At 43.3% G+C, this 25,788-nt stretch overlaps 1 protein-coding gene across 2 annotated transcripts in view; it reads left to right on the forward strand.

The window, feature by feature from the left end:
- Positions 1–25,788, forward strand: part of PNPLA7 (patatin like phospholipase domain containing 7) — a 1,294,112-nt gene that overhangs the window by 1,133,351 nt on the left and 134,973 nt on the right. For both annotated transcript variants that reach the window (XM_069241381.1, XM_069241380.1), the window contains exons 30-31: positions 6,992–7,108; positions 22,560–22,708. In XM_069241381.1, the coding sequence (XP_069097482.1) occupies positions 6,992–7,108; positions 22,560–22,708 (266 nt within the window). The remainder of the gene's footprint in view (positions 1–6,991; positions 7,109–22,559; positions 22,709–25,788) is intronic.

Below are 25,788 nucleotides of genomic sequence, written 5' to 3' on the forward strand. Positions count from 1 at the left end.
GCTGGAAAAGCATTGCATCGCCTACTGGATCGGTGCAGCGCCTGCTCCTTTCTTCCAGCAAGTTCTGGATTCTGGATAATTTGATGTGTGCTGTGATTTACCAGACTAGGATTGTGGTCCCTACTTGGACAGGGTGTATACCTCTGCCAACTAGAGACCCAATTTCTAAAACATTTGCATGGGCCAAATCTTGCTCTGGTCCCTTGGTCAACTGCCAAAACTGCACCAGGACGCCACCCTGCCCTGAATGACCTTGCATTTTCACTTCAGTAAGTGTTTGCAATCAAAACCAATCCAAACACTTTTGTGACTACTTCCCCCTATAGGGAGTCAAAATGAGTGAAGATGTTCAGGAAGAGAGTTTTTTCACCCACCAGCCTGGCACTCAAGGTTGTAAATGCCATCTTAGGGACTTGATGGCTCAAGTTCTCCCATGTGTCCCTGATGATCTCCGACTGGTTCTTGCCCAGGCCGTTCATGATGCTTGAGACGCAGCTAAGTTCACAATTTGTTTTGGTTTAGGAACTAGCAATCCTATTGAGCAGGCCATAGGCACTACTGTCACCATTCACCACCAGAGTTGGCTGTGGTCCACCATTTCTTTCAGCGATAGCCAGTCCTTTATAGATGCGGTTCAATGACACTCACTTGTTTGGATACAAGGCAGACTCTACTCTCGACCTGTTCATAGTGAGCAGGGCCAAAGCCCGCTCCCTGGTCTTATCTTCCTCTTCTCACCGGTAACATCAGCCTTCCTGTTCTTTTCGTGGCTTCGGCAGGGGTACCCATTGCCATGAACCAGTTCAACCCAAGCATGGCACCCAGCAATTTTGTGGCTGGGATGCCTGCCAAACCCCTTTACCATTCCATTAGTGAAGCACAGCCACTCAGTAGGAGAAGAACCCGACTGCTCTTCCCAAGCTGGCATGTTGGCAGGCTGTAACACCAAACAGGTGGGTCATGCAACTTGTGTGGAAGGGCTATGCCCTACCCTTCTTTTCTGCATTGCTGCACGTTCCCCTGCCCTCCAGCAGCTGATGGAGGACATCTTTCTGAGCACACATATGTGGCTAAATGGGCTATCAAGAGGGTTGTCCACACTGGTAGGTGAAATGAGGATGTTATTCCAGCTATTTTCTAGTGCCAAAGAAGGGCGCAGGACTTCTTCCTTTATTAGACCTGTGCCCTCTCAATGCCTTCTCTGGAAGGAGACATTTTAAATTCTTACAATGGCCTATGTTGTGTCCCAGGTTGACCATGGTGGCATTGGAACTGCAGGACGCCTATTTCCGTATACCCATCTTGTAGGCCTATCTGCCTAGTTTGTGGTTGGACAGGAGCATTTTCAGTTTGCTGTGCCCTCGGGTGTTCACAAAAGTGATGCCGGCGATGGCAGCACTTTTTGGAGGTCAGGGGTGCCAGTCTTCCCCTACTTCGACGACTGGCTGTTGGAAGCAGTCGGGCACAAGGTAGTTGTCTGACTACAGTGAACCTTCTGGCATCCTTGCGGTTCACTGTCAATATGCCAAAGTCAGACCTGACTCCTCCTGAGATGCTCACCTTCATTGGAGCCATTCTGGACACGGTTCTGTTTCATGACTTCCCCCAAGGAAAGAGTTCAGGACATTTAGGCTATGATCCTGATCTTTCAGCCTCTGTTCTTGATTTCAGTGAGGCTGCTGGGACTGATGGCCTCCTGCATCCTACTGATCGATCACACCAGGTGGTGTATGTGGGTTCTGCAGTGAAATCTGAAATCTCAGTGGGCCCAACATCAAGGGGACCTCTCCCACCACGTTCAGATTTTGCAGGTGTTGGGACAGGAAACTCTCTTGCATGGTGATGAATGTGTGCCCCTGCCCTGAGTGCCCCAACTGTATTGATTCCTGGATCCCTGGTGCTAATTGTGTTGTTGTTGGTGAACATGGATCAGGCTTGTGCACCATGACAGCCTATCTCTTGGATTGCGGAAGAGGGGGTGCCCAAAGCGCTGCCCTAATGACGGGGAGAAGCTACTGCCTTTACCAGGAATTAAGTAGCACGAGTGGTGGCTGCAGCATACTGTGTAGTGATCAGTAGGAGTGAACAAGCCTTTTTACCTGTATCACTGGAGTGAGGCATGCACATCCACTCATAAAGTTCTGCTGCTGTGTACTTAGCTCACCATGGGCCTATATCAACTTTGTATGTAGGATGCATGGTTGCATGCGTGTCCTGGATTTATGTGTGCCTGAGAGTGCTTTAATACGTGAATGACTCTGGGTCCTGTTTTGGGAGACCCAGAGCTGGCTGGAGGAGCATGAGGAGGTGGAGGATTTCCCTCATACAGATGTGTGGATTGCTGCATTCCTTAGAGCTGAATGGAAAACACACCAGAGTAAGGAAGCACCAGGCTCTTTGGTACACTTCAAAGGGTGCTTTTTGATTTTGAGAGAAGTCACTGAAAAGGGGCCTGGACACATCCTATGAAGGAGATAAGGCTAATAAGAGAATCATAAAGAGTAGGGTTGGGGCAACCTTTGGATGCACATATCACTATAGCTGACATCCAGCTGTGAACCTCTAGTCACTCCCATGGCCTTTGTTGTGGGGCTATCAGATTTGCACTTGCTCCTGCAGTGACAGCTGCTTTCTGTAGGAAAGGCAGTAGAGAGGAGTGGGCACTTCAAAAGGAAGTGTTCCTCCAACACAAATTTCAAAGACTCAGACACTATATCACATTTTAGTACACATACATATAGAGGAGGTGGTTAATGCTATTGTCGCACATCTGTTGCCAATCAAATTTAAAGTCACGTAGCGTGTATTTATGCACGGTGCCAGCCTGGTCAAAGAAACCCAACCACCAAGGGTTTTGAAAATGCACAGATTTCACAAATGGAACCCTGAAAAGGACCACCTATGTACTGTGCTGTGAAATACAAATTGAAAGAGAAACAGAGACCAGGGCACTCAAATGTCTTTGTAATGAATATGCTGTCCGAAATCAGTAGAGTTGCAAAAAGGTGTTTAATCCAAGATCAGAAAACAGCCAACACGTGTTTCGTCCTAGCGGACTTTTTCAAGGCTCATAGATTTAGGCTTGGATAAAGAGTAGTCCCACTAGGGCTGTTGTAGCCCCTAAAATATAACATAGGCTCCACTATTTAAGAAAGGTATTGCCATCCATTCTGGCAAATATTCCTGTCTTTGACCCAATGCGGATTGACGAGTACGTGGATGTCTTGCCTGTGGTGTATCCGTAGTTACATGTACAAAATGGGATCCCAAGAGGCCCAAACTTTCTTTTAAGAGTCACTGTCCAGAAGATCGGGTGTGCAACAGTACAAAAAGTCTAACAGGCAGCGCGTGATAACGCTGTCGTTTTGCCCGTGTGTTCACAGTTTGTGTCTGGAAATGGGTTATTAGAAGGGGTGATCGAAGCCCCAAAGTTGTCATTTGCCCAGCTCCTTATTCAAATTCAACACCTTGTGGTCTGGGTAGAACACATCCGTTCCCTAGTGTGGGCTTAAAGCCACAACAGTTTTAGTCCTGCACTTGTCCAATTTCCAAGAGTTTTTGTTTGTACCTTCTTAAACGTGTACATGTGTAACCAGTATAGAGCCTCTTACCACAGCTGCACACCAGAGGACCTTATTTTAAAAGGTGGGTACTGGCAATTAGCAGTCATTTTACCAAGCTTACAGTGAGTGAGACTCGGGTAACAAGATTAACTCACCAGAGATCCAAAAACAGTGGTCCTCAATCAGTAAATCGAGTGGGGTTAAACTGGTTTAGAACCCACTTCTTCACAGCTGTCGTACTTAAAGAGGTTTGGGCCTGTCGCTGTGCCCGGATTGTGGGACAGCCTAGAAGAGCAGACTGAATTAAGGGAGTTTAACTCCTGCCAATCCTAGGAGTGGGCCGCCCGGGGCCTCTAGGTAAGTTTCCTGACCAAGCTTCATGGACTTGCACAATTGACAGCCTGAGAGCATGTCTACCAGCATCATAGTGACTTAGCAGCTTGCGAACATAAGCGAACTGACTTGTGCTCTCTCAGCAAGGAGTTGTAACTGTGGTTGAAATATCTGTCCTTCCTAACGTTGCTGGGTTTCTTGTTGTTTGGGCGGTGGGACAACCTGGCCCCGAGCTAATGCCTTGCCGGAGCAACCACATTCCCCGACTAAAGCTGAGCGAAGGAGACGGGGCTGCCCACCCACCCACAGCGCTTCTGAACTGCGAGCCAAACCGCTCCTGCTCAAGATTTCTGAGGAAGCAAACACCAGACAAACCAACAAGTGAACTCAAACATTCACCGTGCCCCTACTGCTAAACTGGATGGGTATTTTATTCTTCCCTCATTGAAGCCCTGAGAGAACATTCGTAGTAGTGAAGCACAGTTGAACTGACCTGAAGGTTACAGATCCAGATGCCATAGTGCGATTAAACCTGTCCATAACCTGGCCTAGACATATTCTGTGTGATTATAATTGTTTAGTCCTTGTATTAAAACCCTGTGTATAATTGACCTTACTTTGTGTAGCATTATGTTTGACTGTGTAATTCTATTAATTCTATTTTCGAAAAAGAAAACCAGTGGGCTGAACAGCATTTATTGTCACTGTTCAATAGCTTACTGAGTTCTGAGTCTTTACCCGCCACATTGCCTTCATGGCTGCTTGCCCTCAGTGCCCGGAAGGTAAGTGCGGAAAGCGTTACTTGCACCCAGTTTGCAGTGGCTTAATAGTTCAGACCGCGGGACATCACTGGTACAACTGATCGCAGTGGTCGAGGCCCAGCGACCCCTGCTCGCCCCAGCACCGAGGAACAGGTTCCGAAATTATTCTTCTGAATTCTATTTGAATGTCATACAAAATGTAATTAAATCTTGTACTATATTTCAAACAATCATAAACAAACATTTCTGCCTCCTTCACTCTCAACACCTGAGGTTTCTTACAGTGAGCAAATCAATATTTGACATCATTGGTAAACAACAGTTATTCAGAAAATAAATCGCACCCCTGTGCAGACAACCCTTATGATCTGAACCAGAGAACTGAATTATAATCTCTGAACATTGGCAAGAAGTTTTTCATTCTCTGTCTGCATTGCCAACTGCATTACCTTATCCCATGCCCAGAGGAAACACATCACTGACCCACTCACTAAGAGGTATCACACCCGTGTCCCTAAATAGCGTTTCTAACCACACATACTCTCCGCGCTGATGCCGTTGTATCCCGGTACTCGCAGTCGCAACCACCACATTTGGGGCCAAGTAACACCTGTGGCCCAGGAACACGTTTTAAGAGTGCTCCATACTCCGTAAATGTGTTTATTTTTTGAATGAACACTTGAAAAGTCATTAGAGATGTACCTTATTTAATTAGGTGGTTGTCATATTATCACATCTTCTCTTAATCTGTTAAAAAAATAATTACCTTAGTTTGATATTTGGCTTTCTTAGTGGGTGGGTCAGCCAACCCAAGACCCCATGCACCCAGTCATGCCCTGACACCGCCCCAGTTCACACTGCCCTTGGATTTTAAAGTTATCTAATTATATCTACTCAAACTTTTGATCAGTTTTTATTCCAGTTTCAATTAATTTGTTCTTTTATTTTGAATACTTATGAAAGGTATTTTTGTTATCTGAAATATATAAGGCTTTAAGTGCAAACATGCTTTCTTAATTTTAAATTCTGATCTTGTGAGTTGATTTGTATTGCAACACTTTAATTACACCCCGTTGCATTTTGGACTAGTTGTGTCCTTTGGGTAATCTGAGTGATTTGTTAAAACATATTTCGTTTCCCCTTCACCTCCTGCTATCTGTGGCTTGAAGATTATGCTAGAGAAAGGTGGTCAATTGGGTACATAATGCGTGGACATGGGAGATGTCTCGGATTTCTTACAGGGATCAGCAGCATCAATCGAAAATATAACCTTTTAACCTTAATGTTCTTCCTAGGACCTTAAACAAGATCCTCTCAGAAGAGTAGGCCATATTCACCTCAAAATGTCAATGTCCACTCTTCTCTAGTCGTCTGAGCACAATACTCAGTTAAAAATTATTCTCCTAACAACTTTGTTGAGACGTAACCTGGTGAGAGAAGTTTTGCACACAAATCTGGTTTGGGGTTGCATTTAATGTACCAGTGGTTGAGTTAAGTGAAGTAACATATGTGTAGGGCTTCGAAACTTCCAGTACTTCACACGCTAAAGCTCTTTCTTATGGTCTGGGATGACTTCCCACAAGCAATAGCAGGTACTGTAGTGCCATGTTCTTAACTTAGCTCTATGAGCCTTTGGCACTGCCAGCTAAAGTTTTCACCTATGCTTTTTTGCTACCATTACTGTGTATTTCAGGAGAGGCGTGTTAAACAGAGTCAGGAGATCCGTGCAGGGAGCAGCGAGGTTCTTAAGCATGAATCATTTGGGTGTTAGACTAAGCTGTATGAGTATGTCAAGGAGAGGCACTTTGGGAATGTAGTATCTTTGTCTTCAAGAGGCTTTGTTATTATTAGTACTTCCCCCTGATGTGACGGGTCAAAGAGTAATCAGTTGGTTGGACTTACATATACTTCAATGCCCAAATAATTAAAACAATAAATAATTCACTAATCAACATATATAAAGTTCTTCCTTTCCCTTGATTTGCTGCAATGGAAGCTTTGTTACTTTCAGTCCAATATGCACTCTAAATATTCCAAATACCTATTGTTGGACCTGCAGTGTGTATATAATGTGCTGAGAGGGTATTCCTCATGCATATGTTTTCAAAGTCTTATGGAAATCTCTTTTATTAAACAGTTAGGACTTGTGGCTGAAGGTAGGTAGCAACCTCTGCTTACACAGACAGAACCATTTGTGTTTTTCCATTGGATCTCATTGGAACCGTAAAGAAAGAGGAAGACATCAAAGCCTACCATACATATATAAAAATAATTCCATTCAAAGTATGCTGCACTGTTTAAACATATTTGTTTTTACCCATCTATTTTTCTCAGGTTCCCTTTGGAGGTATGTCCGTTCCAGCATGTCTCTCTCTGGGTATATGCCACCACTGTGTGATCCCAAGGATGGACATCTATTAATGGATGGAGGTTACATCAACAATCTTCCTGGTAGGTTTCGGACCTGAAGTAATCCTCACGAACTCTTTCAAATTGTCTGATAGGATGCTTTGGTCATTTAAGGTAGAAAGCCCTTGCAGGAAGTCTGCAAGACTTTGTTGATTCTAGATTGATTGCTTGCACAGTTTTCTCCTTATTATTTCCCACATTTTTAAATGTTTTCTCTGGTCATGCCTCCTCCAAAATCTCAAGGTATTAAGCCTTGTTGAAGATGCCATCTGTCCACATTCTTCTTTTAGGAGGCCAAATTGTGTATGGAGCAGAAACCAGAGGCCTGGACAAAAGCATAACCAAACTGGGAGCAAAAAAATGAAATTCTGGAAATCACTTCTGATGCTTTTGGTAGAATTCCCAGCAGTTGTTCTGGAATGTGACATATGCTTCAATTCTATTGCAAACAGATACCAAATAGTGCCAATCCAGAAAGGCATAAAGTGATTGAAAGCAAACTGGAACAAATTATTGGACAAAGCATGGGAGGAGCACTTCAAAATGCAGGAACAGATCCAACTCTGCAAAGTCTTGGGAGAAGGAAGCAATACACCTGGTCTTTTCCGGGCACCTGATATTTATAGTCTGGGCCTCTTGAAGAAAACTGGATTTGGCAAATACCTGCCTAATACTTCACATGGAAGATAAGAACAAAACATTGGCAAAATGTAATCCTGCTTGCCTCTCTTGTCTGTTCATCATTTTCTAACATCCTCAGCCATAAAGATCCTGGCCAACTATGGTAAGAAACAATGCCTTTTTTATAATGTCATTACTGAAAAAAAGAACCCCACAGCCTGTAACAAATGTTTCTGTGGCAACACAGAAGTATTAGCCCATTTTCTGATAAACTGCCCTCACCACGAATCGCTGAGTCACAAGAACAAGTACATCGCATCCAGATAGCAGTTAGATATTGACAAGGTAATTCTTTTCTGCTTTTCGAGCAATCCGAAGAAACCATATGATATATGGGGCACTAATGTTAGCCAAAATCTGGGACAGAACAAGGCACGATCTGAAGTCCTGATCAAATTTTGATGACACCCCACAATCAATGTAGATTCAACTTGAATGACTCAGTAGAGATCCTGAAACGATGTTTCCTGTTATGGTTATTTCCCTCTTTTCCTTTTTCTTTTTTCTTCCCCATGTATGATCTTTGATATGGTGTGTGTCTTCTTATGTTTCACTGTTTGAAATTAGTTTGTGAAAGGACTTTAATCTAATCAAATCATAATAATATTTAGTGGCCACACCTGGGGTGATGTGCTACCTATCTGTCCTCAAGCATGCCAAAGCAATCCATGAGAGAGAGGCTAAGCTGTTAATAGCCTCACACAGGAACTAAATCATGCCCCCCCCTCAGAGGTGCTGCTATGTCAGATCATTTCACTGTAAATTGTATCTTCATAATAACATCAGCACAAGCCCTAATATTCATAGCCAACTGCAATAGATGTTGGAAGATGACCACAGAAGAGTGATTCATCTGGTTCTGAAAATCCTGCAAGTGAATGTTATTTTCATATACATTAGAGTTTCTTGAACCATGTTGTTTGAGAAAAGAGAACGATCATAGTCATGCATACATCTTATGGACTCCCAGACATTGAGTTGCAACTGTCCTAGACTGTAAGTGCACACTTCTTTTAAAATACATGTGAAAGAGGCTGAGATTTTGGAATTGCTACTCCATTTTTACTAAATAAAGTCTCTTCACAGAAATTCATGTGGTGAAACTTCAAGAGTCCAAGCTTATACAGCCATTTAATGAGGCCTGTTTAGGCACTATAAGAACATATTGGAAAAGCTGAGGCTCCTACTACAGATCTGGCCTACCTCATATCCCATCAGACTGCATAAAGCCTCAGAATGACTGCATTTTTTCAATCTTAGGCCTAATAATGTCTCTACAATTTCACTGGATAGTGAGTCTAAGAAGCTGGGATGCATTAGGAAGTAGGGTTTAACATGCCACTGATTTTCCCTAAAAATTTAAAATTCTACTTTTCCCATGGCATTGTATGCACATATAGAAAATGTAGACATTCTCACCTTTTGAGTATTTCCCTGGCATCATATTGGATCAGGAAAGTTTTCGAACAGTACTGGTAAGTCGTGTAGTGTGACTCTGCTCTGACATTGTTCCACTCCAGAAGTGACAGGCAGAGCCATATATAAGTGCCACCCAGGCTCACTGATGTCAGTTCTTTTCTCTCTGCGCCTTCCGGTGCAGATTCCGAGCATTTCCTTGAGATTTCTGACCGTATATTTTATCAATATGTATCAGTGTGCAAGGAAAATGTCACCCTCTAAGATGACAACATTTAAGGACTGACCCAAACTGATTATAATGGACCTTCCAGAAGTATGCTTATGGTATCTGGGGTCAGGACATAACTCCAGAGCTTGAGACATCTGCACCCAGATGAAACCGAAGGCTATATGGAACGATGAGGCTAAATATTTAATTACCAAACACAAGAACACGGCACAACCTGTTGAAGTTGAAAGAAAGGCCCTGTCCTGTTTTCTCTCACAACTGATCATTGTCTGAGTCGAAGACTTTGGGCAAGTCTTAAGAAAAAACACAAGAAGTTGAAGTAGGCATTTGCTTCTTTCTGCCTCTCTCAGACTCAAGCACATGGTGCGAGTGTGTCAGCATGCCTCTTGGTCTTGCTCCCAGTCTCCATTAGAGTTGATTCCGAGCCTGGACCCCCGTGCACCCCAAAATTCTGGGTTTGTCTGCAATCTGGCAGCACGCAGAGGCCCTCAAAGAGGTGATGCTGTGCATTTTGTTTGTTCTGTACCAGCTCCGTCTAGTGTGCCCCGGATTCCAAGTATCAGTAGACGTTACCAGTTGGGCTTCTGCTGACGGGTCTGCCCTCTTTGCCACCTGTGTCTCTAGAACCCATATCAGTTTCAACACCAACCCTGTTGGCGGCTTTAGTTCCTGCACCATCCTCTGTGCCAGTTACCTTCACATTGATGCCGGAGGAGAGTGTGTAACCCATCAAACTAACCGACTGAGAAGAATAAACCAAGATAGCACCTGGCTCTGGTTGTGACACAGCCAGTCCTTCAGATTCTGATACTTTGCTTACAATATTTTTGGCACTGACTCAGACAATGACAATTACGAAGAAGGGGACAACTACGTTCCTCATTATGATGAGGCAAGGTGGTATGAAGAACTTCAAGATGCCAGTGGTCTGGATACTTCTCCAGACACTGGCTTGTGCTTCCTCATGGTCCTGCCATGAAGAGAAGCACATTCTTTGCCATTATGTGGAGGGAGGAAGAAGCTCTGAACTTACAGCTATCCACTATAGAGGTGAAGACTTTACCCAAGTCCTGCCCTAAATAGTCCCTGCTTCCAATTAATGAAAACAATTCGATCACCAACTGCAAGACATACTTTGTCAGTCGAAGCTTATAAAAAGTTGACATGTATGATTTTGGCATGGGACCTGCAGACTTCTAGTGGGGGAGCCAGTTAGGCCAAACTGGCTGATGCTTATGGAAGTGACGTATACGTCCCTGGTAGGAATGGGTGGTGCACATAGACAGCCTAGTGGTGACTTCTCCCTGGTAGATGAGAAAGTGCAATGTCAACATGAATTTTCTAGAGAGATACAACTAGTGCAGAGTGCTTTCCTCCCTTCTGGGCAATGTAAATATGAGCAGTTTGTTAGAGCAACTCAATGACCATACAGTATATGAACAAGTGAGGAGTGGTAGACAGTAGGAGGGGTTGATTTTTTTCGTGCCATGTTGGGTAAGGGAGGAAGGCAGAAGTTACTCCACAGTAGAGAATCTGTCTTTGCTTTCATCAGTAAAACCACAAGAGAAAACTGAATGCGAATGTCCTCTAAGACACTTTCCTACACGAGGAATGCTGTCAAAACATCTGTTCACCACTCTACAGAAAAGGAAATGATACATTTTTCTGACTGGCATTCCTTAGGGTATATCTTTTGCCTCAGCTGGAACATTGTCCTCCACTAGATCTTTCCTTCACATTTCCTCTCCTCTCCTCTCTTCTCAGTAGTCACCAGTTAAATAAAGATGTGCTGCATCAAGAGGTGTTCTGCTAGATAGAAAGTGGCAAGTGATTGATTCATAGCTTGGTGCACTTTGCAAGAAGAGTACATGCTCTTCACGGATGTGCCTGATGCATTGTAATGTGTAGGTCCTGTGGCCACGGAACTCCTTAATGTAAGTATGGTGAAGGGGTTTCTTTCCTTTCCCCAACCGAGTAGGGTTCCATCTTTCTGTTTAAAATTTTTGTATTGTTACGTAGGCTCTCATTAATCTAATGAGACTACTGGATTTGGGTGGCAGAATCACTTGCACTGTGAGAGACTAAGTCTGAACCCACTACAGGTGACACCTGTCGGCTTAATTCCGGTTCTGCTCCAGCTAACTAGCAGTGCCTCATCTTTCCTTAAGAGCAAGGATGATTGTTCAGCCGAGCTCATGACACAATTGATTCCTCAAGGAAATCGTGGTCACTCAGATCGCATCTGTTTCTCTCAGTTACATTAGTCTTACTTATACAAGGACAATCAGAGGCAGTATATATTTCAATAAGGTTGTAATGAAGCAACTGCATCCTAGATACTAGAGCAGGTACTGCAATAACCAGGACGATAAAGCATGACAGGATTAAAATAGTGACGAGGAGAGTAAAGCATAAAAATAACGCTACCATATTGTCACTATAATCATTAAAATAATTCCTACCTAGACTATGTTAGAGCACAGCATGTTAAGCTCTATTTCTACCCTTCAGGTTCCCCTGGGAAGACATCATCCCTCAAACCTGAGCAAGAGACCTGTAGTCTACATAAGCAGCTGTAGCGAAGCACTCCGCAATCAGCATACAGTTGTGGTCATCTGGTTGGAATCTCCCTCTAACGTACATGGGACAGAGAAGTGTTTTTATAATAAAACAGATGATGTTCCAAGAAAGAATCCCTACGTAAGAGTGTGTATGTTTCTATGAACACTAGAGACAAAGCGTTACCACGTTTACCAGCAACCTATCTTACTGCAGACTTGAGAAAAGCACAGAGTGAAAGAAATGTCTTGTTTAAGAACGCAGTGCTTACCTAGGGAAAGAACAGCTAGATAGAGAGAAATAAAACAAGACCGCAAAGGTGGCTATTGTTAAAATAATAATCGAAGCTGAATAAAATATGTCTAGGTTAAAGTGCACAGCTGCAGGCCTAGTTTGCTAAAATAACATGTATGGAGCTATAACTAAAATGGCTACACAACACCCTCCCGTTGCCAGTTCAAAGGTCGTTCAAAGCCGAATGATGTATAAAAGCTACTAAAATTCAACCTAAGGCATATATATGGGAGAATGTCAATAATTACAAGTCAAAAAGACACTTGAGCATGTATTATAAGGACAATTTAAAAATGTTAACTGTAGTGTAAAAAAAAAAAAAAGCTGAATTTCAAGAGTCAGAGTCATTTTGGAAGTGGCCAGTTGAATCGGGATAATTGAAGACAGGAAATATTACACTTCGGCAGATGGTAAATTAGGAAGTTCATCACCAAGGAAAGCCAAGGCACATTCGTGTTCCAAAGCCTGGGCTCCAGCCAAGGTAGCAACATTCTGTGGTGTGCCCAACAATGAGTTTAGAGTTGCATCCTCCACGAAGGGCAACTCATAAGCAGCTTCCTGTAGCAAACGCACCCTCAACGCGCATGTCTGGTAATGAGCCCTCAACAAAAACATCAACAGATCAGCGTCCAATGAAAGCAAGCACTGCGTAGAAAGACAGACTTTCAGTGCATGTTCAAACGAGCACCAGAGGCACCGAAACACGTGCTGCACACAATGCAAAACCGGTCTGAATGACAAGAAAAGTCACACTCCAATTGCTCCAGGAGTATTGCTCCACAGTACTGCATCATGCGTTCACGACATAGCTGCGCTGGTTGGAGCTCTTTCAGTCCTCCTTGTTGCGGCTGGACAGCTATTGCACTCAAAAAGTAGCAACAGCAAGATGCCACCTATTATAGCCAAAGTTATTGGAAATCCCTCGAAAATACTGGAGAAAATTGAGTGCATGGCAGATGGTATTAAACCGAATATAGAGGCGAAGGTGTGAATGAAACCAGAACCAACAGCCTTAAAGAAATTTGCGATTCCAGTAGTACTGGACGCATTAAATATTCATCCCACTAGCTCATTAAAGTGTCTCGGAAAGTTGGTACTTAAAAGGGACTGTATCTCTGCTGATGACCTTGCCACCTGAAGCGCATAGGTCTTGTGTGCAGATGTGAGTGCCACATGTTTTTGAAACAATAAAGCCTTGAGTCTGCTCAACTTGTCAAAATTCACATTTGAAGTAGCTATATGGGGCCAAATCTCAGCTACTTCCCTCTGTCTTGTGGGAGGAAAAAGTATGTTCCTGCAGCATGTAACAACCATAGAGACCGAAACAACATAAGCCAATCCAGCTCGCATCCCACAACAGTTTTCACTATTGAGGAGGACATAGCTGCCATTTGAGAGCACCTGGAACGCAGGTCTAATCAGGGGAACCGGAACTCCCTTCAGATAACAAGCCAAGTTTGCTGCCAAAGTTTGCTCCGTGCAAGGACAGCTGTTTACAAACCATTGAATGGCTGACAGAAGTCTTGCATTCACTACCGGCTAAGAAAGACCTCTTTCATGCCACTGACAGATTTGTACGAGAAGGGTAGCTCCTACACCTCATGGATGTAACTATCTCCTAGCCTTTCATATCTGCCTACTGGAATGTGTTTTAAACAGGACGTGAATTGAAGTTTTGAAATAGGCAGATTAATGACCCCGTGTATTAACCACTCAGCAGATGGTATTTCGGCCAAAGTAAATGCCAACTTTTCTAAATGTTCAATATTTAACATGACATAAGTCGCTTCTTTCTTAGCCATTAGTTGTTGTTGTCGCTTTAAATTAAATTTGGAAAATCTATCCCTTGCTCTAACGTGTTGCCAGGGATTGCGACCTGCCTTCAATGTTTGAAGTGTCCAACCCAACTGCATAATGGACCTTAGTTGACTCTGTCCATGGTGTAAAGAAGACATATCACTTTGTATTATGTCTATTGCAGAAAAAACGCTGTTGTTTAAGGTGTATATCCGGTCAAACAGGGTATTAATCCCATTATCTACAACAGTTAATGTCTTCTGTAAGTTTTCCTGATCTATTTGCCTTAACCGGGCAGCAGCTTCTTGTTGAGAAAGCTTCCAAATTTCATTACAGAGTGCCTCAAAACCCCAACGGGTACATAGCGCGCTTTATAAATCTTTTGATTGATCATATAAGAAGCACTTTCTGTGTTCTTTTTTTTGGGCCTAACAGGAAATCCTGTGTCAGTGTTATTAGACAGGAGACTAGGGTGTACTCTAACAGCATCTAGGAGGAACTCTTCAACCATTGCTGGCATAGTTTCCCTTCACTGTATGTTATTACTATACCTGCATGTTCGGATGACACATAGTGAGGGTCCGGCCTACTTGTTCTAAAACCCCGTGGAGTTTGTAAAACGTTTGACACCCATTGGTATCTATTGGCCACAAACCCACCCGCCAGGACGTGAAAGTGAAGCATTAAATGTGCCATTCTGGACCCATTCATCGAGCTGATCTTCAGTTGCATTTATACTTTTGCCATTTGTAAAATTTTGCAGGGGCAGGAATACTGGGCACAATCAATTCCTTATTCTTTGCTAAGCCTTAACAACTTGTCTGTTGTACAGTTTCATTTAAAAATATCATTTGAACAGGTATCAGGCATGTTCTAAATAAAGCTTCCTTCCCCCTTACTTGCCAATTTCTTGTTCCCCACACACTTTTTAAGTCAATCGACTTCAACCAAACAAAGGAATACGAATAAATGAATTTCTTATCTGTCAATAAAATATGTACATTTTCCATCAATGGCAATTTGAAATATTATGACTCAGCATTTTTAACATTGTGCCCAGAAAAATATGCAAATTTTTCAGAATATGTTTCAGAACTCCCTTGTGGTGGAGTTGGACAATGTTCCCATTGTGTGTAATTAAAAATAGTTTTTGGGGTACTTGCTCTGTGAATGAAATGTTGCCTGTAATAATTATAGCAAAACATATCACCATAATTATCTTTAGATTGATAAACATCCTCACTTTCAAATACAGTGAAATACTGAAATTCATTCATCATAGAATCAACTGTTTTCACATCCCAGTCATCAGAAACAACTCGGGGTATTATTACATCGTTCATAGGAAATTTAAACACATGTGGTATTTGAATGACTTCCATAGGGCCATATATATCAAATGTGACTTTATCCCAAACAGTCCCATCAGGAATTGGTATAGCGGAAATGTTCACGAAAGACAAGTCTCTGCGGACCTTGGGGGAAGAAAATGTGGTTTTAGGACCTCATCCACCAGTTCAACTGTTGATCTTTCAGGAAGAAAATGGCCAGTATTAATAGAAAGAATGTTATGACAAAGCCAATCCAAAGGAGGAAAGCTAATGCAGTCAAGGAAAGCCACAGATAGTTCCATGGGAGAATAAAGTAATTTGTTTTAAGCCAGTTTATCAGCTTATGTGCTTTTGGCAGTTCAGATGTAGAAGAGGCAGATGAGTCCGAGAAAGTGTCATTGATGTCGGCAAAGTATCCAAAAGCAGTTCGTGCAAAAGCTGGAGCAGTATTTGTAGGAGGAGAACTGGTAGGGGTCTCCCACAGTGGTTCATAGTAAATTACGCCGTCTGTCTGTGTGGAAGTTGTGTCAAATCGATCAGTAATTTGTGTCGTTTGTTGTAACAGATGTTAGTGGAACTAATGCAAGATAATTTTCCACCCTCCCCAAGCTGTGACCAAACGAGAGGTGTCAGAAATGCTGCTCCAAACTTGTAGAGGGACATCTTGACCAGTAGTGAGAGGGATTCTAGAACTGCTGGTTGCTCTTCTTGGTCTGCTGTGCAGGATCGGCCACATGGTGTAAATTGACATTGTCGATAGATACAAAGCATTTTTCTTAGCACCAGCCAACAGTGGTAAAATGACAGTTCTGGTAACATGTATTCCCAAGACTGGGACCGGTGCACGATAAGAAGGACCAAACTCCTTTTTCACAGCAACTTTTTCACATACTAGATCCCCAACTTTGGAATCCAGCCAGTAGATGTTATTGGTACATCCTTAATTCTTGCAGAGGCAGCACTGGCAGAAGCGTTGTCATCACGGAACTGTTGTAATTCCTGCAAGACAGTGACACATTCATTTATGTCAAAAGGTGTTTCTGCTGCCTCCACGCCAGGACTATCAAGATCTGGAACATATATTTGAGTGCCAAAAAGGCACTCGTATGAAGTACGCCCCCTCAGGAACCTTCTAGGCAGATTAAGTGCTCTCTGGACTCCATACAGGTGATTAAGCCAAATACGACCCATACCTAATACTCTGGCTGTTAAGGACTGCGTCAAATCATGGTTTCGTCGCTTCATGACACTATTTCCCTTGGGATGAAATGGAGACAAGTAATGGAGTTGGACCCCTAACGAAGCCATGGCGTCCCTGAATGCCCTTGAGGCAAAAGCAGGGCCCTGGTCCAAGTGGAAAGCCACAACTGCACATGTGCCAATAAAGACATGCAAATCTTTAATAACAGTCTGAGCGTCAGCCGAGCGTTGTGGTCACACCCATAGAAATCTGGAGCAAGAGTCGACAGTAACTAATATGATTTGTATGCACTGTCTGGTGTTAGGGGACCACAATGGTCCAAGTATACACATTGTAAAGGTTGGTTGGAAATTAGGAGGGGTTTCTGCGGTGGGCGTTTGACAGTGGAACCCTTAATTTGTTGGCAGATGTCACAGCAAAGGGCATACTGCTCTGTCTGTCTGTATAGACCTGGCCACCAATAACGTGCTTGCAATAATGATATTATAGCCGCCACACCAGCATGGGCAGATGCAACCCCCTCATGCGCTGCTTTAATCAACTCTGGTCTCATGTCTTTGTTGGGAATTACTCAAACCCCCACACCTGATATTTTTACTTCTGCGTCAAGGAAGCCTCCCATTCGGTAGGAATATTTAGCAGGAAATGCTTTGGGATAGGGTGTGCCTTCAGCTGTAGCTTTCACGGCAGCCCATATGTCATTGTCCGGTTTTGTTCCAGAACGAGTTACTGCAGCAACAGCAGCCGTAGCTACTGCTGATTTGGCTGCTTCATCAGTCAGTGTATTGTATTTCCAGCAACGTGTGTTCCAACACGCTGGTGTCCAAGTGTATACACAACATGGGCGTTTGGTAGCGTTTCCTTCAGATCTGCTACTTTCCACCACAGACGTCTGTGTTTAATGGTGTTGCCTTTAGAATCTCTGAACCCATTCTGGCACCAGTAATGCAGGTATTCAGAGGTTAAACAGGGTGGGGCTAAGGGAGGAGCCCTGGGGAACTCCGCAAGGAAGTTTAAATGGGGCGGCTCTGAAGTCTCCACAGCTCACATTGGTGGATCTCCCACAGAGAAATTACTTCAGGATATCCAAGGCCTTATCGCTAACTCCCACTTGGTAGAGGCGTTGTACCATCAATTGCGGGAAGATGATATTGAACGCAGCAGATAGATCTAGTAATAATAGATTAGCTCCATCCCCTTGATCAACTAGTCTATGGATAGAATCCGAGGTGGTGATGAGGGCGGATTCCTTGCTATGTGCTTTAAGGAACCCGTGCTGTGAGGGGTCTAAGCATCCCGTATACTGTAAGAAGCAGGCCAGTTCCGTTTTGAGGTGCTTTTCAGGAATATTTGCTTGGGTAGGCGGCAGGGCTATAGGGCGAAGATTCTTAAGATCATTTGGGGCACCTCCTGGTTTCTTTATAAGTGAAATAACAATTGCCTCTTTCTAAGAGGGAGGAAGATCACCGGTATTCAATATCTCCTGATAAACTGGTTCTATTGCTGTGGACACCAAATCGGGAGTGAGCTTCAGTATGTTTTGGGGACAAGGATCGTTGGGGGATCCGGACATAACCCTCGCCAACAATTCTTTAATTCTGTTCAAATAGTAAAGGTTGGAACTTGGTAAGAGTAAAACCTTTATAAATTGCCAAATCACTTCTCAGCTTATAGAGGTCCAGACCCCTGGGATGCTGAGTAAAGTTAGCATGGATTTGGAGGACTTTGTTTTTGAAGAAGTCAGTGACCTTATTACAGAAGGCTTGAGAGTTTTTCAATTCCGGTGAGGTGGGTGCTGTCGGAGATGTGAGAGAGCGGACCACTCTGTAGAGTTCCGTGGGGGCATTGTCTGCTTCCTTCATTTTACGTGCATAATAGTCTGCTTTGGCTTTATTAATAGCCAATTTGTAGTCCCTAAGCTAGGATCTGAGCTTATCTTTTTCCACTGAATTCTGATTGTTTCAATCTATGTTCCTGCCATCTATATACTCTTTGTAGATCCTTAAGTTCCTTGGTATACCAAGAAAAGGATACTTTCTTCCAGGCCATGGGTTTAGATTTCTTCAAAGAGGCGAGTAGACCGATGGCAGCCCTTACCCCATGGTCATATCTTTGTGCGACCGAGCTAAACTGTTCACTGGCCTGCTCCCAACCTGCCTTCAAGGCCATATTTTTCCAGCAAACCCTAAAAAAGGCACCTTCGCAGATATCTGGACTAGCATTGATAGATTCTAATATACAATGAAATTTAGTCTTGAATATTACTGCCAGCCCACCTCCTCTCTCACAAGTTCTATCAAGTCTAGAGAACAGATAGCCTGGTGGGGAGGCTGCCATGAAATCTGGGCTTGAATCTTCCCTTGCCCAAGTTTCTGTAATGAACAAGTAGTCTAGGTTCAAGGAGTCGATCAAATCTCCAATTTCCGCACTATGCTTAATCAATGAGCCTGCGTTGATGAGGCCGCATTTTAAGTGGCTCACATCAACATCCCCTTGCCCCTTAAGACAATGCGAGGGGTCTTGCTGGGGGGCGCAGATGGTCCTACCGTGAGCCATTAGCCCAAACTCCCAGGAGCAAGCACTTCAGCTCCAACCCTTTGTCTGATCAGAGAAGGCTAACTCGCTGCCCCTGCACCCCTGCAGAGTGGCTAAGTCTATCAGACTGTGTGTTACGCTTAGTTGTATGTTGTCAAAGAAATTCTATGGAAGGTATCTGCGCTCATTTGGTTAGATGGAAAGATAGGCTGCCTCTTCTCTCGTGAGAGCTATGCCAATTTGGGAACTAATACTGTCTTCACTAAGATGTGAAATGGAGGTGCAGTTCAGTAGAGTTGTCTGACTGCAGATATTAATTTGATGCACAGCTGCGATTCTCAGGCCCACATTGAGCTCAGTTATTCCTATTTTAATACGAGAAGTATGCAGGAACAAGTAATCAGTTAGAAGGAAAAGTTACCTTTGGCAACTTTCTTGTGTATTTTCAGTAATGTTCTTTTGGTTTTAATAGCAACATCTGCTTTTTGGCCTGCCCTCTGTAGAGCGGGTAAAATTAGGCAGCACTCACATCACTGAATTGGTAAGCACTTGTATAGATTTGCTAACTCAATATTGGTAAATCCATCACCAGATGTGTGACTGCAGCCCCGCTGGTGCCTGCTGTGTATTATTGATGGTAATCTTTGACGACGATTTTTCAGAACAATCAAGTACCCAATGGAAATAATGTTATCAATGGTTAAGTAACTTTTCCTTTTGTGTGTACAATATAATTAACCCTTCTAAATTGTTTTATTTCCTGGGGGATTACATCCTTGTTGCACATCAGTTAGATCATCCTTTAATGCTACCAATCAATTGCAAGAATTCACACACCCCGTTTCATGCTAAAGGTCACACCTAACAACTATCATTTTTCTATACTGCATAGAAGCTGGTGTAATGCATGTGTTAAGAGCACAAAACTAATCCTAAAAGCCCGCAATAGCCACTGAAAAAACACCAACACTGAGTTAAACAGCACCAGGCTACCCAGCAAAAAGCTCTTCAGTGCTTCGTCAAGGGTAGCAAGTACTGTATAAAGGCAATTATATTGCAATATATAAGCCTTCTTGTTCACATTAATACTAATGTAACACTCACTGTTCAAGCAGTAGATTGTAGTTCACCCAGTCTGCATAATAATTCTTGTTTACTGACTGACAGTCTTACCCTCGCCAAAGACAAAACCTCTATGGGTCATGTCAGTCTACTGTAGTGTGCCAGTCCACAGGAATAATCCACTCATCACCAACTAAACAGGAATGGAATAAGTGATGAGATCTGCCACAGGCCAATGGAGGACTTTATTTTAGGTGTGGGTGCCAACAGGCTTCACATTATTTCCGCTTCTTGACTTCTCTCAGTGACGTTTTTATATAGAAGTATTGGCAAATCCTGTAGGTCACACCAGTACAAAAGCTATTGGCTTTGCCAATATGTTTTAGCTGTATTGTACACTAGCGTGGCCGTAGTTCCGCAGGGCAAAAGTTTGTGGAGTGTCGTAGAGTTGAGTTGCATTTGATGTAGTGACGTGTTGTGGACTACAGTGGCATTGAGTGTTATGGAGCAGAGTGCCGTAAAGTGACATGGAGTGGAGTAGTGTCGCAGGGTGGAGCATAGTGATGTTGAGTATCATGGAGTGGTGTAGAAATGAGTGGTATAGAATGAGTGTCAAGTGTGGAATCACATGTCGTGGAGTGGCATAGAGTGGAGTAGTGTTATGGCGTTGAGTGTCATAGAAGAAAGTGGGGTAGGGTGGATTGGAGTGGCGTACAGTGAAGTGGCATAGTGTGGAGGGGTGTAGAGTGGCATAGAATGGAGTAGAGTGTTGTACAGTGGAATAGAGTGTTGGTAATGGATTGAAGTATGCATGATGTGGTAGCGCACTGCCATTACAGACAGCACATTTTCTATTAAAATTACCATTAAAATCAGCATCACCTAATGTATTGTTTTGATCAAATTAAAGTATTTGGTTCCACCACATGTCAGAGTTACAAAAAACGTGCTTCAATTTTGCTTTTCTGTTTCTCATATGTTCAGAAATATTGTGCAGTTCATTTGGTGGCATTTAAATTTTGTTGAGTATCCGAAAAATAACATCCTAATACCTTTCCTTCTCCCCGCCAGAAAGTTTGTCACATACATCCTCCCACTTTGCACTCAGTAAAAGAAAAGTAAACATCAAGCTCCCTGGAAGAAATAGCTTAACATTTGACCTGTCTTTTTACACTGCAGATGCGACAAGACAAAAACAAATTTTAAAGACCTGTTTTTTATTCATGCACTTCTGAACTCCAGCATGGTTATTTTGGGGGTGTCTTCAGCACCACCTACTCCCTTACTTCTAGTGCGTATGGCGTGGGCCAGAAATTGAGGAAAAGGACTTTTTAAGTTACACTGTTAACCCCTTCGCTGCCAAGCCTTTTCCCCCTCCGGTGCCAGGCCTGTTTTTTGGGCCAATTAGGGCAGTTCACTGTTTTCTTATTTTTTGTGTAGAACAACCTCATATTCTTGTCAGAGTTTGCATTAGATACTTAAGAGGTTGCACCAGGCCAGAATCCTAGACTTACTATATACATTTAAAGCATCCCTAAAATGTGATCTTACTAGCGATTTAAGCCCATATTTCCCTATGTTTCTTGTTGCCCATAGACTCTCATTTACTAATATATCCCCAGGTATCAAATTGGATTTGAAATTGTTTGTTCCGGCAGTGGGTTCTAGGTAGCACTTTAATAGTTCCAGTTATTGAACTGTCAAGGCGTTACTAGAAGTGATAACACTACTTCATAAGAACTGCTGTAGAGTTATTACATCACATCCTGTTTTGAACACGCCCCTGCTCCATAATCTTGCACACATAATAGGTCAATTCTGTAAAACTGAGAAATAGAGATGAAGGTAAGTAATGTCAAGCACCGTCAAATGAGTACAGAACCGATTTTCCTGCCCTGCAGCCCAGACCTAAATTTCATTGTCAGAATAAGGTTTTTGAAGCCATCGCAACCATCATCACGGCTTCTCCGTGTATGCCCCAAGGATTTGCAATAGCATCACTTTTCCCTTCAGGAGCACCCCAAACCTGCTAGAAATTTAGGAAAGAGCTGAAGACGCACATCTATTAAGAACACTACACATCACGGCACAGTCTACTTTCAGACTCAGAACTACCCATCCCAACTCACTAATCGACTGCATCTTTGCCTTTGATCCTCTACAACTCTCTGATACATTTCAGCTAGGTTTGCCACAACAGATTCTACATAACCACATACATTCATATTCTGTATGAAAGTTATTTGAGCCACCTTGTTCCTAATCCAAACCTTTTCTGTTGTGGGCTCCTTGTGCACACAAGCAATATCTGTAATTGTTTTTGTTTTTCTATCCAACTGATGCATACATGCAATATCTATAATTTATTTTCTTTTTCTATCCAAGCTGATGTTGCCCGTTCCATGGGAGCCAAGGTGGTAATTGCCATTGACGTTGGCAGCCGTGATGAAAGTGATCTCACTAACTACGGGGATTCTCTATCCGGCTGGTGGCTGCTTTGGAAGAGATGGAACCCCTTGGCAGAAAAAGTTAAGGTAAGGTATTGCTTAATCTTGAACATGGTGGTCTTGTAGTTGTGAGTAGCCAGAGAAGTTGAGAAGACCTTCGGTCACTGAATTATACACTAGACTGTGCTACATAATTTATATCAGTTTTGAGGTGCTACAGCAAATAAGAAAACCTTCCTGTCACGTCACAATATGCTGAACTGTACTACTTAGTTCATATCTCTCACCTAGATACCACGTTAATGTGTAATAACAGAGCCATTCCTCAGGACTTCTGCCAAGTACCTGTTCAGAGCACAACATTCTCATTAGGAATTACTCAGAATTTTACAAATGTGTGTTTATACATGTATTATAGGATTGTCATACAAAACATACAAGCAATACAGGAGGATACTCTTCGAATAAATCTGTAAAGGTATAGTCACTTAAGCAAGGTCAATTATTTATTTGAGAGAGAACAGCCATTATGAAAAACCAAGCAGTGAGAAGAATACATCACAAGTTAGAATAACAGAAGGAAGGACAGCATTAGGAATGGTGTGTGTGGGGAGGAGATCTAAGAAAAGAAACAGTTTGAAATTAGATTGAAACGTTTTGAATCGGGGCAATATCTTGAAATGGGGATGAGGTAGTTGTTCCAGAGAGTGGAGGAGAAAGAGAATAAGGCTTGCTCTTTTTATTTCTGTTTTCTGTACTTTAATTGATAGTACATGAATTTTGCAAGAAATTGTATCTATTTGCCAGTTTCTGTCACATGGTGTAGGCCAGCTAATCTTTGTTCTCCTAGGAACTGTGGTACAAGAATATATTGATTTTCTGCAAAATTGTGATCAGCCTGGTGCCTTAACTTCACATGTATCATAACACAACGGGATAGCTTCTAATTACAGTTGAGTGTCTGAATTTCTGGTATTCCTTGCTCTGTTGATTCTCCTGAATTCTTTTCTGGTGGTGTTTTCAGTTTTTTGTTCTCTTGCCAATCCTGACCTGACCAGCAATTATCTGGGTAATGTTTTGCTTCATCACCACTTGCCAGGCCTAGAAGCTATTTCGCTGGCAGTTCACAAATTATAAGAACTATCATAACATAGGGCAATGCGATTATAGTAATTATGAAACGTTTTGAAAGAAAAAACCCTCATTTTCCAACCTGGATTAGAGGACGTCACCACTTGTAAATTGAAATGGTGACTTTGGTTGTTTCTCTGTCTGTCTAGCCTTTCCACAGCATGTTAAGATATTTCTAATAGAGACTTCTAACTGCAGATTCCTCTTCTGAGAATATTCTCCAGGAGTCAGACTTGATCTGAAAAATCTTGTGAGGTAGCTCAGCTCACCAGTATGTGGTGCTGAATGACTCCATGTTGTCTACGTCAGAAGTGACATGCGTAGTACCCATATAAGCACCTCCCTGGCATACTGACATTCCTTTCTTTCCATTTCAACAGCACAGTTCCAAATAACTATCTCAGTGGCTTCTTGAGCACTTTTTTACAGCCCTTTTGTCAACTCTTTTTGCACTTTGCTTCCAGAGTGTGAGATAGGTCTCCCAACAATACCCACAGAATTTAAACTCTGTGAGGAATGTGACAGATAAATGTCTGACTCTGATTTCCAGTTAATTTGCCTATGGTGCCTAGGATCTGATCATAACTCTGGTCCCGATCCCAAGGGATATCTTGGGCCCTTCCCAAGCCGAAACCATGGACTATGTTCATCCCACTCTTAAGTCAACATTGTCAGGTAAGTCGAGGCAGAAAAAGAAGACGTTGAAGCGTTCTTCGGCTTCCCCTGGTAAACTTCGTGCATCTAGGCTCGTTCCTGCACTCCACCCACAGAGCAGGCCGCCGGTTCGGCTCCATGTTTCCCCGAGTTTCCTGGAGCTGGAGCAGCCCCTTCCCAACTCAGTTTTATGACGCCATGCATTCCATCGTTGGGCCGATGGCACCCCAAGGTGTGAGTTAGGCCCCCACAGAGTTGAGAGGTGACCCTGTTGGGTAAGGCCGGTGGGTTCCCTCCCAACGCCAGCTGGGCCCTCTGAATTCAGACTGATGCCAGCAGTGAAAGCCACACCAGTTCCACTTCCGTTGGTGCTGTTTCCGAAGCCACCAACGCCACTCGAAGAGGAACCTACCCTCCTCTCGGACTCAAAGGTGGCGCACACCAGAATGCAACAAACGACCCTGGCTGTACCAACCCTTTGACAGACCCACCCTTCTACCAGGAGGAGAATTTGAATGAGGAGCTGGGCAAAGCTAGTGGTCTGGACACATCTCCAGACTCTGGCTTGGTGTCTTCTCCAGGTCTTACCATGGAGGATTGAGCGTCATTCAGTATGCTGATGCAGCTTTCTTCTGTCAAGGTCAAGACAAAAATCTTTACTGGTGCTTCAACCAGGGGTTAGCTCTGTGGAAACCCTACTCCCTTTTAGTGAGGCCTTAACCCAACGTTCTCCTGGGGGCGTGGACCATACCCTGCACAGGGATTCCTATACACAGGAAGATTGCCTGCCACCACCATCCCACCCCTGGAGATCCAGCCTTCCTCTCACAGAATCCCTCTCATGAACACGGGCTAGTGCAGGTCTTGACAGCCAAACTGAAACCAAGTGCATTCCCCAGTGCCCCACCAGATAGGGAATCAAAGAGGCAGCTTGGCATTTCGGTCGGTGTACACCGAATGTCTCTTGGGTCGATACAGTCATGCCTTGTGGGACTTAGGTTCACAGATGTTGCCCCTGCTCCTGAAAGTGGACCAAGCCATCTTGAAAAAGGAATTGATTGATGGTCGGGACGCCACGAAGTTCACTATTCGGTCAGGGGGTTCCAGTCGTCCCCTACCTTGGCTAGCTGTTGAAGGTGGGCTCGCCTCAGGCAGTTATCATTCACCTCTAGACTTTGGCGAACCTTTTGCATTCTCTGGGGTTTAATATCTAACTGCAGATTCCTCACTGACCCGCCTATCCTCCCTGCTCTTCAAAACGGGCTCTTCTCCCACAAGATCCTGATAGTTTCTGCACACTGGTCACACATCATTCAGTCATGGCGCTTTGTTTATAGAATGTAAACAGTTATGAAAGAAACTAATGTCAGCGTGCCAGGGTA

Source organism: Pleurodeles waltl, chromosome 6 (assembly GCF_031143425.1).
Source record: "Pleurodeles waltl isolate 20211129_DDA chromosome 6, aPleWal1.hap1.20221129, whole genome shotgun sequence".
Taxonomy (NCBI): Eukaryota; Metazoa; Chordata; class Amphibia; order Caudata; family Salamandridae; genus Pleurodeles; species Pleurodeles waltl.